Raw genomic sequence first — 14,909 nt, forward strand, 5'->3', positions numbered from 1 at the left:
GCGGAGCATTAGCAAGTGAGATTTTCCGGCCAGCAGCCTCCTCTGCGATTTTAGGATCTCGACTACAAATAATGAAAAAACTAAAAGTGCGAATTTTGTGCTGAAATTTGGTATGTGGGGTTAGAATATTATTTGGAACAACTTGTTCAAATAACTTTTTGCGATATCTCTAACGCGAAGCAAAGTAAGCAAAACAGTGTAGCGTGTGTAAAAAATTTATGGGGAGGCTAAGCCTCCCTTGCCTCCTCTGACCAGCTGCCACTGAACTCCACATTGTCCTTCCAAGGCTTCATTAAAAATTATTTCTGAGTATACGTTAAACAAAGTTGGGGATAACACACAACCCTGTCTGACACCTCTTTGAATGCAAATTTTGTCTGTTTCTGTGCCGTCTACCAGAATAAAAGCTTCTTGATTCCAATATTGATGTTCAAACAAAAAGATTTCTAGATATTCAAACAACCTGTCATGTTGAACTCTATCAAACGCCTTCTCAAAATCTATAAAGCAGACGTAAATTGGTTTCTGTACTTCCCATGATCGTTGAAGTAATGTTAACATTGAGAACAAAGCTTCCCTTGTTCTCAATCCTTCTCTGAAACCGAATTGTTTGTTTCCCATTGTCTCTTCACATTTCTGCTTGATTCTATTAGGAATTATCTTAAGAAGTAGCTTGAGAGAGTGGCTCATGAGAATAATTAGTCTTAAGTCTTTACATAATGATATATTAGGTTTTTGTGGGAGTGGAATAAATGTAGACTCTAACCATATCTGTGGCATCATTCCAGTCTCGTATATATGGTTATAAATGTTTGTTAGTTGTGAGACATTGTCGTCATCCAGAAGTTTGAGCCAGTCTGATGGTATTTGATCAGGGCCTGGAGATTTCCCATTTTTGCTCTGTTTGATGGCTTTCTCTACTTCCGCTTTTAAAATACTAGGACCAGTATTCGTATACTTTGTGGTGTCAAGTGGTGGCCTCGTATCCAGGAAGAGCTCTTTTATATATTTAGTCCATTCTTCCTTTTTTTCATCCAAGTCGAGAATTATTTTACCTTTGGGGTTTCTCATAAAGTGAGGAGTTCTTTTTCTCTGAGTGTAGGTAATTTCTTTAAGCTATTTATGTATATTAAACTCGTCATGCTTTCTTTGTAGTTCTTCCATTTCACATCTTTGTTCCATTCAGTCCTCTTTTACTCGTTTAACCTCGTATCTTATTTGTCGATATATCTCTCTTCTCTCTATACCGAATCTCGTCTTTGTTTTTCCTTCATACCTTTGTAAAAGGAACAAGGAACCTATAGGTTTATAGAAACCTAAATAAAACGTCAAACTATGCTGCAAATAAAACCGCGCTGTAAGAGCAGTAAAATGAAGCTCTAAAAATGTTTAATTATTTATATGGGAAATAAGCCACAATTAAAATGAAAAAAATAATTTTATTAACGTTTCGACGCCCAAATCGGGTGCCGTTGTCAAAATACAAAATATTACTAAAATAAACTAAAGTGTTGTTGCTAAGCAAAAAAAATTCTTCTAATAATTTATTTAATCTCACTCATTTATATTGGTAATTCAGACATATATTATACATTTTAAAGTAGAAGACTTTAAAATGATATTGCCAATATTTATGAGTTGCGTTCCTGGGATTTTTGCTTAGTTTATTTTTGCTTAGCAACAACACTTTAGTTTATTTTAGTAATATTTTGTATTTTGACAACGGCACCCGATTTGGGCGTCGAAACGTTAATAAAATTATTTTTTTCATTTTAATTGTGGCTTATTTCCCATATAAATAATTAATCATAAAAATGCCACAAGGAAATAGCTTCAGAACAACTCTAAAAATGTGTCCCACGGTGAGTATAGCATGTATATAGTCCCATGTTTCGAAATTTATTTTACCGCTCTTACAGCGCCGTAATTGTCGCTTGTCTGGCTGTAGGCTTACGGCGCTGAAACACTTTCCCAGACCACAACAACCAAACTCATAGTTGCCTAAAGAAGAATGAAGAATGAATGACGTCGGAAACGAGGAAATATGAAGAAGGATAGGAGACAGAGACGTCATAGAGCGCATAGCTTGTCTGAAGTGGAATTGCGGGCAGGAAGTTTGGTCATAAATAATGACGAGTGGTGCATCCAAATAATACAGTGTGGAGAATTTGAGCAGAAGAAGCAGAGGGAAGAGATAATAAAGAAATTGTAAAAGTTAAAATCTTGTGTTATGCAATTGACGTGGCTTTGGTTGCCACACACGAGGAAGACTTACAACGAATCCTACATTAATTTAACATCTTATCAAAGTATGATAACATCAAAGACACCTATAGAGGCACGTATCCATTACGTTGGTGCTCATGTTCCGTATAACTGCTCCACATAGTGGATACGTGGGTGCTCCCGGAGCGGCGCTCACCTTCCGCGATCCAATAGGTGGCGGTTTATATGTAGAGGAGCGCATGCCGTATCTATTGGAGCAGTTACACAGAGCACGGAGCACCAACGTAATGGATACGTGCCTTAAGATGTAAACCCGATGTGACAAATATCCAGCAACAGATAAAGTTTCAAGACGCATAGGCTATGTAATGTTGAAGCAGCAGTAATAAAACAAACAACGAGAGCAACAAAAATAGCTGTCTAAACAATACAATAGGTCGTAATAAAAATATTGGCATTGAGGCTGAATCAGGAATATACAAAGCCGCTATTAGGGCTATAATGACATACACCGGTACCTTAAGAAGAAGATGGGTTTGTTAGAGTAATTAATGACTAATAAATGACACAAATTTAAAATAAGTAGGTACTTACCAAGAACAAACAAACCGAAGTTAACTAAAAATTTGTTCATTTTGTCAGTCTATCCTTTGCCAAAACCAACTATACAAATATAAGTTTATTATATTATAAGAGTAAATTTACTCTTTATATAGTTCCTGCTATCTAAATTTCGTGAACCTGTCTCAAAAAAAGGTTAATTTGTTGACAAAATATCTTTGACATAGATACAATTTTTAAGATGAAGTGCATGACTTTTAGGAAACAATATTTTTCGATAATGGAAGATATTAAAGGTTATATGAAAGGTTATAGTTATGTCAACACGTAAACAAGTGTGTAGATTTGAGATGAACTACAAAATAATTACGAAAGCTGTTAAGTTAGTACCAAGGAATGGTCATGAATTTTTATATAATTTACAACGAAATCAGTTGTTATATTTGCTATATTCTTGTAAACTTATTGTTCCGTCTATTTTCTTGAAATTTGTTTAATTTTTTACATTGCAATCTTAGCTCAAGGATCACAGATACGTTTAAACTGCTTTATGCTAAAGGGATTTAGAATAAAAAAACTGGAATAAATCGATTTTTAAATACAGCACCTTTTGCTGGCTGTATTTTTTTCGTCGTCTCTTTATTTATACAGTGAATCTAGCTTACGGCAATGTTTGAACGATGGTAGAGCGAATGTAACTATTAATGGAGAGGTTTGTAACCATATACGATGTACAGATGTATTTGTTATAACAGATAACCTTATAATAGTTTATAACACAAAACGAAGTTGTGGTCATTTTCAAGAAAGATAAGGTCTCTGGTAATTTTGGAGAAAATGAGAAAGAATAAATATTTTGGTAGCTGGTTAACCTAACCAAACTCTAGATGCTTGACATGATATAAAAGTCCGGCTAGAAATAGTGGATCATTTATAAATGTCAGATACTTTTTTTGGTGTAACAGCTTTAATATACTACGTTTATTCAACTCTCCTTTATGGTTCGGATATTTGGACATTAATGAAAACTGGAATGGATAAGCTTTCGGTCTTTGAAATAAGGACTTACCGTTGCATGTAAAAAGTATCATGGTTTGACAGAGTAACGAATCTTGATTTTGTAATAAACAATTTAACAACAAATGTCAAATCCTGGAAACGGGTTTCCTTTCAAAGTTTTTTCATTTATGATTTGCTATTGTCTCTATAACTTGTTTTTAGGTTATCTTTTTTGTAGATTTGTTTCGGCATTCTCTTATCCAATAATCTCCTTCTGCTTCTTGCAGTCCTGTTTATTCTACCATCCCAGCTTTTGTGATGTTAATGTGTAGCTGTCGCAACAACTTTTCGGGGGCCTTCCTAGTGGTATTTTTGTAATGGGTTTATGTGTTTTGCCCATTGTTTCTGGATCCATTCTCTCGACATGATCTCTCCATTTCCGGAGTTGTTCTCGTGCCCATCTTACCAAATCGTCGTAATCTAAATTCGACTTATGTTATGCAAGGCCAGATGGACGATAATTACAAGGAATCAGAAAATCGGGGAAAAACGAGATAGGATGACGAATTTATCGAAAATCTGATATTGATTTAACCGGCTGTGATACTGCGAACACTCACCAACCCGTCCGGCAAGCGTGGTGTTTTAATACCAATATACCCCTCAAAACAAAACATGTTGAACTTGAAACAATACGGAATGGTTCCCCAGGTGGTTAGAGCAAGCAGCTCAGACTCCCACACCGGAAAAACTGTCACACTCTCGGACTCTGGGGGAGGCACAAGCTCAACAAAACGCGCCAAAATAGATACGACCAAACAAAAAAAGTTACTACTAGCCACATACAACATTCAATCGATGGCTAAAGATGAAAAAGTACACGAATTCGTGGGAGGCACAAGCTCCACAAAACGCGCCAAAATAGATACGACCAAACAAAAAAAGTTACTATACTAGCCACATACAACATTCAATCGATGGCTAAAGATGAAAAAGTACACGAATTAGAAGAACAACTATCCAAGATAATAGCCTAAGAGCTAGTTAACCCTCCAACTAACAGTCTTCCTATAAGGCTAGAAATTTGTATAGTGATAATTCATAGCACACCAAGACTAAAAACCATGACCTGGCAGGCATCGGCCCTGCACGTGTATCTACCAGGTGAATCGAAAAGTCCATAGTTTAGGGGAAAAATAAACTTTCTCCTGTAAAGTTTAAATTTAAGTATGTGTTTGAGTAAGTCATTTAGAAGAAATGTGTACAATGACAGGCGATTTTGAAGAGCATAAGACCTTGCCAGGCGAGGAGAAAATTAGGGGTTTTCCTAAAATTATTTTTTTTTGCATCGAACAAATTTTTTTTAGGTTTTTTGAATCATTTCAAACAGAAAAGGTCTTTAGTAATTTTTCTCTTAGGTTATAGTTTTTGTTATATAAGCCATTAAAAATTTTGAAAATTGCGAAATCGGCCATTTTTAACCCTAAATCGGACATTTAACTAAAAATTTCAATGTTGTCAAGGTAGGTAGACATTCTTTAAACATTGATTGATGAAATTCCAAAGAGTTTTTTGCAATACAGTATCGGAAATCCCTTTGTTTTTTAAATGCTAATCAAGCGGGCGCGACATTGTAGTATAAGTGAGGACGTTTGAGCTGGCATAAATTCATTATCTTGAGAAGGGGCAAATTTGAAGAGAAATCCTCAGACAGGTCGATTTTTATTTTTTAATAAGGACTTTTTGGCAAATATATAATACTAGTGACGTCATCCATTTGGGCGTGATGATTTATTTAAATGAGAGAAGGGGTTCTGTGATATCTGATTTGAAAGGTTATTTAATTCTCTATTCACTAATATAAACATTAACATAATTATTTATACAGGGTGTACAAAATTTTTTTTTATTAAATTAACCTTGATTAAATTTGACAAATAGAAGAAACATTTTTTTTGGACAACCTGTATAAATAATTATGTTAATGTTTATATTACTGAATAGAGAATTAAATAACCTTTCAAATGAGCTATCACACAACCCCTACTCTTATTTAAAAAAAATCATCGATTACGTCATCACGCCCAGATGGATGAGGTCACTAGTATTATATATATATGCCAAAAAGTCCTAATTCAAATATAAAAATCGACTTGTCTAAAGATTTCTCTTGAAATGTGGCCATTCTCAAGATAATGAATTTATGTAAACTCAAACGTCCTCACTTATCCCTAATAGCACACGACGTCCAATGGACGTCCAAAATAGGTCCATTTTTGGTCCTAACGTCCATGGACTATAAATGGACGTCCTTTGGACGTCCCATGTTGGACGTCCTTCGGAAGGAATAAATATGGACGTCCTTTGGACGTCCGACGTTGGACGTCCTTCGGACGGAATAAAAATGGACGTCCTTTGGACGTCCGACGTTGGACGTCCTTCGGAAGGAATAAATATGGACGTCCTTTGGACGTCCGACGTTGGACGTCCTTCGGACGGAATAAAAATGGACGTCCTTTGGACGTCCGACGTTGGACGTCCTTCGGAAGGAATAAATATGGACGTCCGACGTTGGACGTCCTTCGGAAGGAATAAATATGGACGTCCTTTGGACGTCCGACGTTGAACATTCTTCGGACGGAATAAAAATGGACGTCCGACGTTGGACGTCCTTCGGATGGAACAAATATGGACGTATATATACTGGACGAAATACGGACAATTCCCTAATAGCACACGACGTCATTTGGACGTCCAAAATAGGTCCATTTTTGGTCCTAACGTCCATGGACTATAAACGGACGTCCCATGTTGGACGTCCTTCGGAAGGAATAAATATGGACGTCCTTCGGACGGAATAAATATGGACGTCCTTTGGACGTCCGACTTTGGACGTCCATACTGGACGAAATACGGACGTTTTATGAACGCTTATATTGGACACATTATACCAATTACGAGATCAAATAGCAAAATAATTCAATAAAATATTAACTTGCGTTAACTTTACGTTAATGAAATACAGTCAAACCTGTCACTAACGGCCACTAAAATGAAAGAACTATTGGCCGATATAGAAAAGTGGTCGTTATTGCCAGTTTTTGTAGCCTAGATATACAGTACAACCTGTGTTACTGGCCACCTGTACTAACGGCCAGTTTAAAAATTCCCCAAACCAATTATATCTAGACTACAAAAACTGGCAATACCGGTCACCTTTCTATATCGGCCAATAGCTTTTTCATTTTTAGCGGCCGTTACTGACAGGTTTTACTGTAATTAGTGTGGGGAATTTTTAAACTGGCCGTTAGTACAGGTGGCCGGTGTTGGCAGGGGGCCGGTAACACAAGTTTTACTGTAGTTTAAATCGATTAGATCGAAAGATTAAATCTTAATTCAAAATTGTATATTAAATTATTACAATTATAAAACTAGATAGTTTAATATCCAAAACATGTTTTGATTTCATGTAATGTAATGAAAATCTTATTTGTAAATTATTGGTTACAATGTTTAACAACAGGAAATATTCAAGAATAAATAAAATAAAAGTTTCCCCTAACAACAAAACATTCCAGGAATTCTACTATCAAAGTTCTATTCCGTGAACATCTGATTAAATTATGGCTGGAAAGTTACCACAAGATATTCTATGAAAAGAGTACAATGTCCTCCTGGAGGGGTAAAATTTTCCATACTCTAAAGAGAGGCCATTTACTATTCAATTTGCGTTCATTTTCAAATTTGCCGCGCGAGTATCTATGTAGGGTCGCGTGGTCATTGGTCATCAAGTCATCAATTATTTCATTTTCATCATAAGATAACCTAAAAATTTAGTAAAAATTTTGATTGGAAAAAAATGCATCGATAAGGGGGTGAAAAATGGAAATTAGTGGCTTTTTTTGCTGTACTCAACTGTACTGTTTAGTATGCTAGTTTTGGCTATGGCTGGATCTCTTAAACAATTATGTAAGTATTATAAAATCCGTTTTCAATTTTCTTTATGAAACGAATCATTTATGCATGTATTACCTGTAAATATTTTGATTTTTAATTGTAAAGAATAGAAAAATTACCGTTCATTTTAATTTTTTTTAGAATCAGCTGAAAGTGGTCTACAAAAAACCAGATATAACCAAAATAAAGATATAAAAAGTGTATTGGCTAATTGGAAGAAACAACATTGTCCATGCATAATAAGTTATTACTTTATAAACAAATATTAATACCTAGGAATGGAACCTGGATATAATCATCAAGAAGATAGCAGGAATCCCGACAAACAACTTAAATAAGTACAAGAATATTGAGGAAATCCTCCTCGATACTACTGGGCAAACTAGAAGATTGAAGAGGACAAAGCCTTTTGAACTAGTTTGAGTGATAGGTGATAGTGAAAAGCAGAGCATAGTGCGTGATGTGGCTGTGTATGTTAGAATAGTGCACGATCTTGTTAGATTAGATCAGAGACGCTATCGGGTAAGCTCTTCATTTTAAGAAACATTAGTAATTTAGGTTAAATTAAAATTGCTCATTGGTCAGTTATGACCAGATTGCTTTTTTTATGTTTGGCAAAAAGGGCGTAAGTCAGAATTGCACATTGCTAATGTTTTGATGATTTCTGGACCAGCAAAAAACTGTTGTAGACGTAAACTGTATGTACCAATAAAAAGAGCCGATTTTTCTGGTCCAGAAATCATCAAAACATTATCGATGTGCATTTCTGACTTAAGCCCTTTTTCCCAAACATCAGAGAATTGTAATGTACAAATTCTCCTATCTGATTTTTCATGAATTTTGTAGGAGACGAAAAACCATTTTTAGGATCATCTCCTGCTTTCACATGTAAATTTTGACATGTCTTGTAGTAAATAGATAGTTGAATTTACTACAAAACATGTCAAAAAATATATGAAAACAGGAGGTAACCATAAAAAAGTTTTTAGTCTCTCTTACAAAACTCATGAAAAAACAAATCGGAGGTATGTCACATCAGTGACTATATCCAGGGAATGTCTAAAAAATATACTTTGATGTCCCAAGAACCAAATATAACCTTTATATATATACAGGGTGTAACAAAAATACAGGTCATAAATTTAATCACATATCCTGGGACCAAAAATAGTTTGATTGGACCTAACTTACCTTAGTACAAATGTGCACAAAAGAAAAGTTACAGCCCTTTGAAGTTATATATTAATAGCACCAAGGGCCTTAGAGGCCCATGGCTTGAAAAGTTTGTTTTTTCTTCATTTTCACGTTTCTTTATGTACTGAGATCTTCTCTGGCTTGATATGTGATTTTTCTCCATTCCTTCCTCTTATTCATTTTTCTTTTCTGACCCTGTAACACCATTCTTTCCAAATCTTTTTCGACCTCTTGCTTCCATCTATTTTCCGGTCTTCCTCTTCTCTTTCTTGAAGCTATAGTGTAGTTTAGTACCCTTTTCGGAGTCCTCGTTTTTGGCATCCTTTCAATGTGACCTCGTTATCTAAGTCTCTGTGCCTTTATCACTCATTTGAAGTTACAAAATGAAAAGTGATTTTTTCCAATGTATCGAAAACAATGTGCTTTTGTGCACGTTTCAATTTAATTATTATTGTAGTACCTACCATTTAAACAACGTTTTAAAAACTTTTTTGCCTCTTATTGCTTTTTCGAAAAGTCAATTTTTATCGAAATATTGTGAATATTTGTCAAATCCACCACATATTTGTATATGGTTAAGTACGATTATGGAGACTTGGTAATAATATGCAAACTTATTTATGCTTTACATTTTTAGGTATATTTTGAACCATATTAAAAAAGAAGCCAGACTCGATAAAACGTGCCTTATCGAAAAAATACAAAGAGGCAAAAAAGTTTTGAAAACACTCTGTTTAACTAATGGTACCTCAGTAATAGTTTAATTGGAACATACAACATTTGGGGGGTTTAAAGGAACAAAACCCCCATAAAATTTTTACGTGGACATATTAAAAAAGAAGTCGCAACTCGATAAAAACTGCCTTATCTGAAAAATACTAAGAAACAAAAATATTGAATTTAACTAATGGTACCACAATAATAAAATTGAATTGGAACATACACAAAAGTTTGGGAGGATTTAAGGGATCAAAACCCCCATAAAATTTTTATGGGGTGCACAAATTTCACCATAATTTTTCTTTAAGATATTCCTGCCATAATAATGCCACATGTCACATGTCCATTTTCAATAAAAAATCGCTAATAGTTTTCGATATAATCGAAAAAATCCATTTTCATTTTGTAATTTCAAAGGGCTGTAACTTTTTATGTGCATATTTGTACAAGGTAAGTTAGGTTCATTTGAACTATTTTTGGTCCCAGAATAATGTGATTTAATTTATGACCTGTATTTTTGTTACACCCTGTATATACAGCCCATTACGCACCACCTTAAAAATTGGGCATTTTTGATGTCTCGAATTTCCTAAACCTGTTGTTGCATCTAAGTGATTTTTTTTATAATATTCTAGCCTAGGCCCTAGAATATGTTACCTCCTTATGCTTGTCATGCACAGGGAGCTATACTGTAATATATATTATATCACATTACTATAGAGAGCGATATGATATAATATACATATATTACAGCATGACAAGCTTAAGGAGGTAACCTATAGCCTAGGCTATAATATTATAAAAACATCACTTAGATGGGACAACAGGTTTAGGAAATACGAGACATCAAATATACCCCATATTTAAGGTGGTGCGTTAATTTCTTGGAGAAGTGTATTGTAATTTAATGTAAATACTGTAATATCCAATAATTGTAATTTGATATAAGATGAAATATAAGTTCCTTAAAAAATATATTTTTTATTTCCCACAATACATTCTCCACAGGTCTAAATATCGTCGCTAGACGTCCACCGAATGACCTTCCAGGACGTTAGATGGATGTTCAGCAGCAAGACATTGGACCAAACTGGGACATCCTATGAATGCCCAAATGACGTCCACCGAACGTCCCCTCCGACGTTAGGTGGACCTCCATTGGACGTTTAACAACTTGGCCTTTGGACCAAAATTGGACGTCCTGTTAAGGTCCAATTCACGTCCCCTAGGACGTCCGATTAAGGTCCAATTCACGTCCCCTAGGACGTCCGATTAAGGTCCAATTTACGTCCGATTAAGGTACAATTTACGTCCGCTTAAGGTCCCATTTACGTCCGATTAAAGTCCAATTTACGTCCGATTAAGGTCCAATTTACGTCCGATTAAGGTCCAATTTACGTCCGATTAAGGTCCAATTTACGTCCGATTAAGGTCAAATTTACGTCCTATTAAGGTCCAATTTATGTCCGATTAAGGTCCAATTTACGTCCGATTAAGGTCCAATTTACGTCCGATTAAGGTCCAATTTACGTCCCCTAGGACGTCCGATTAAGGTCCAATTTATGTCCGATTAAGGTCCAATTTACGTCCGATTAAGGTCCAATTTACGTCCCCTAGGACGTCCGATTAAGGTCCAATTTGCGTCCGATTAAGTTCCAATATACGTCCCCTCGGACCTTAGATGGACGTCCAATGGACGTTCGGTAGCGCGACATTTGGACCAAAATAGGACGTATAAAGGACGTTCCTCGGACGAAAACGGACGTCCAAAGGACGTCCCTAAAGTCCGTGAAGGACGTCCAATGGACGTCCATTGGACGTCCTTGTGCTATTAGGGATACTACAGTGTCGCGCCCGCTTGATTAGCAATTAAAAAAACAAATGGGTTTTCGATATTTTATTGCAAAAAACTCTTCGGGATTTCATCAATCAATGTTTAAAGAATATCTACGTACCTTGGCAACATTGAAATTTTTAGATAAATGTCCGATTTAGGGTTAAAATGGCCGATTCCGCAATTTTCAAAATTTTTAATCACTTATATAACAAAAACTGTTAACCTAAGAGAAAAATCACTAAAGACCTTTTCTGTTTGGAATGATTCAAAAAACCTAAAAAAAATTTGTTTGATGCAAAAAAAATAATTTTAGGAAAAACCCCTAATCTTTCCCCTCGCTTGGCAAGGTCTTATGCTCTTCAGAATCGCCTGTCATTGTACACATTTCTTCTAAATGACTTACTCAAACACATACTTAAATTTAAACCTTACAGGAGAAAGTTTATTTTACCCCTAAACTATGCCCTTTTCGATTCACCTGGTAGATACATGTGCAGGGCTGATGCCTGCCAGGTTATGGTTTTTAGCCTTGGTGTGCCATGAATTATCACTATACAAATTTCTAGCCTTACAGGAATACCGTTAGTCGGAGGGTTCACTAGCTCTTAGGCTATAAAGTGGGATATTGTAGGACTGTCAGAAGTGAAAAGAAGAGGCGAACAATGCATGCAGCTAAACTCTGGAAATCGCCTGTACTATACAGGGAAAATAGACGAAACCTATGGTGTAGTAGGATTTCTTATCAAAAAGTATCTCACACCATACATTTGAACATATAAAAGCGTTTCTTATAGAGTAGCTTATATTATAGTAGACCTAGATAATAAAACTAAGATAAAGGTAATACAAGTGTATGCTCCCACAACATCACATCAGGAAGAGGAAGTTGAAATGTTCTACGAAGATCTGATAACAGCATTTGATGAAAATGATACAAAATATACTATAATTATGGGAGATTTCAACGCAAAATTAGGTAAAAACGAAGAAAATACTGAAACTATAATAGGGATGCATGATTATGGCACACGAAATGCAAGAGGAGAAAATTATATAAACTAAAAAGGGGTAGTTCCCTGGATTGGCTGTATACCTTATAGTAAATCAGTCATTCTTTAATCAAATTATAACAATATTCATTCTCTTAATTTTGTTTTATTAATTCTATTTCATTCATTACACCTATTGTTTTCTATACTAATTAAATTTTAGTTTGTATCAACTGGACAACCTGTTTTTCCTACAATTATTTATTATCAATTACATATTCACCAGTTTGTCACAAGAATTTTCTCAATTTCATTAAAATTTTTCCATAAGAATTGCATTCCTGAATCACATTTTCTACTATCAGATTGACTTTATCCTAACTCCAATCTATATAAAATTTTTTAATTTTCACCTACATCCAAACAATAATTTCCCTACTACCTATACAACCATCAATACACATGCTGTGGACATATAAATTTCTTGATATAATAATATCCCTTTTCAAAATTTAAAACTTCTTCTATAACACCACTTATTTAATTTTATTTCTGTTATTACTACTAATCAGCTCACTTTATCATATTGTAATTTTTTGATCAGGTTAATTTTATTTGATACAGTCAATTTGTAGTTACCTACAGTTAAAATAATTTTATTTTGTAAAACACATTATCTTTTAATTTTAAACAACAATAGATTTAATTAACAGACAATTTCAGATATTTAAAGCTTTAACATATCTTCTTCTGGATCATGACTTTGTTTTTTAAAATTCCTAGAAAATCGACTACCTTCTTCCTTAACTGTCAATGTCACATCAAGCATTTCCTTACATAGCTTTGACACTTAGTAGTCATCGTTGACCGAAGATGGTTGATTGGGTCCTCGGGTAGAGTTTCACCATGTTCCCAGAGGTTTAATCCTTTAACATCGGCGTTTAGCCATTTTAAATTTATTTCAACATAATGTAGATTTATTTATAATCACAACCATTGTTTGGTTCTGGGGCTATTTTGCAAGTATTCAAGTAAGTAATCATAACCACATTTTTTAACTTTCACAATTTCAACCATCTTTTTAATTTTAATAGTGGGATTACTTATTTGATTTTAGATCACTGATGATGGACCGATAGGTTTGAAAACGTTCTGATGAACTCATTTTATTGAATCCATTGGGATTCTAAAAATTTTTAGTAAATATACCTTTTACATAGAAGTGGTTTTTACTTCATGTTCCAGTTTGTTTAAAATTATATAACTTCTTAGAACAACAAAATTTATATGCCATTAACACATATTTCAAAAAACAAGCAAACCGAAAATGGACGTGGATATTTCCCGATAAAAAAACGAAAAACGAGATCGATTACTTCTTATGTGGGAACAAATACATTTTTGAAGACATAACTGCTCTCAATCAATTCACAACTGGCAGCGATCATCGTCTTTTAAGAGCAAGGATTGTTTTTAAACAGACCAAAACCCGTAGAAACAGGCCACATAATTGTAATCAGATAGATCAAACTAAAATCCGACAGAAGGGAGATGAGTACAGAGAAGTCTTAAGAGAAGAATTTGTAGGATATTATCAACAAGAAAATACCGACATGAACACAATTAATAGAGAAATGCAACGAAAGCTCTTGAAAGCAGGCCTGACTGTGGCAAACAAAACGAAAAGTAAAAAGACAAAATAAGCGTTGGAACAAAACGGTTGATGGAAAAGGGACGAATATTTCTAAGCAAAGGAAAGCGAAACACCGACGGTTTCAAAGAATTGAATAAACAAATAATGAAGGGAGTAAAGGAAGACTTAAGGATCTACTAAACTTCGGAAAAAGTAGGTCTTAAGATGAACTTGGAAAAAACAAAATTAATGACGAATACACCGAACATTACAAAAATAATGTTGAATGACATAGATTTAGAAACAGTAAGCGAATACATCTACCTGGGACAGAAAATAAAAGTTAACAAAGGAAATCAAACTGCCGAAATTACTAGAAGAATAAGGTTAGCGTGGGCAGGATTTGGAAAACTGAGTTGGATCTTGAAAAACACTAAAATAGAACAATATTAGAGAACCAGAGTTTACGATCAGTGTATCCTCCCTATACTTACGTATGGTTCACAGACGTGGACACTCACCAAGGCCAATATGGATAAAATAGTAAAGACACAGAGAGCGATGGAAAGATCAATGCTCGGGGTGAGGCTCATAGACAAAAAAAAACAAATACATGAATTAGAAACAAAACCAAAGTAAAAGACGCAGGAGAACATGCTGCCAAATTAAAATGGAGCTTCGCAGGACACAATGCCCGACTGAAGGATAAAAGATGGAATCACGAAATACAACAATGGAGACTGTGGTTAGGAAGAAGAAGTAGAGGAAGGCCACAAATGAGATGGGCCGATGA

General features: G+C 34.8%; 1 protein-coding gene across 1 annotated transcript in view; it reads right to left on the bottom strand.

The window, feature by feature from the left end:
- The window catches only part of LOC114339675 (uncharacterized), a 34,340-nt gene extending 31,279 nt beyond the window's left edge, over positions 1 to 3,061 (bottom strand). The window contains exon 1 of the mRNA XM_028290342.2: positions 2,821 to 3,061. Within this exon, the coding sequence (XP_028146143.1) occupies positions 2,821 to 2,860 (40 nt within the window). The 5' untranslated portion in view covers positions 2,861 to 3,061. The remainder of the gene's footprint in view (positions 1 to 2,820) is intronic.
- Positions 3,062 to 14,909: the final 11,848 nt, after the last annotated feature.

Source organism: Diabrotica virgifera, chromosome 4 (genome assembly GCF_917563875.1).
Source record: "Diabrotica virgifera virgifera chromosome 4, PGI_DIABVI_V3a".
NCBI classification, from domain to species: Eukaryota; Metazoa; Arthropoda; class Insecta; order Coleoptera; family Chrysomelidae; genus Diabrotica; species Diabrotica virgifera.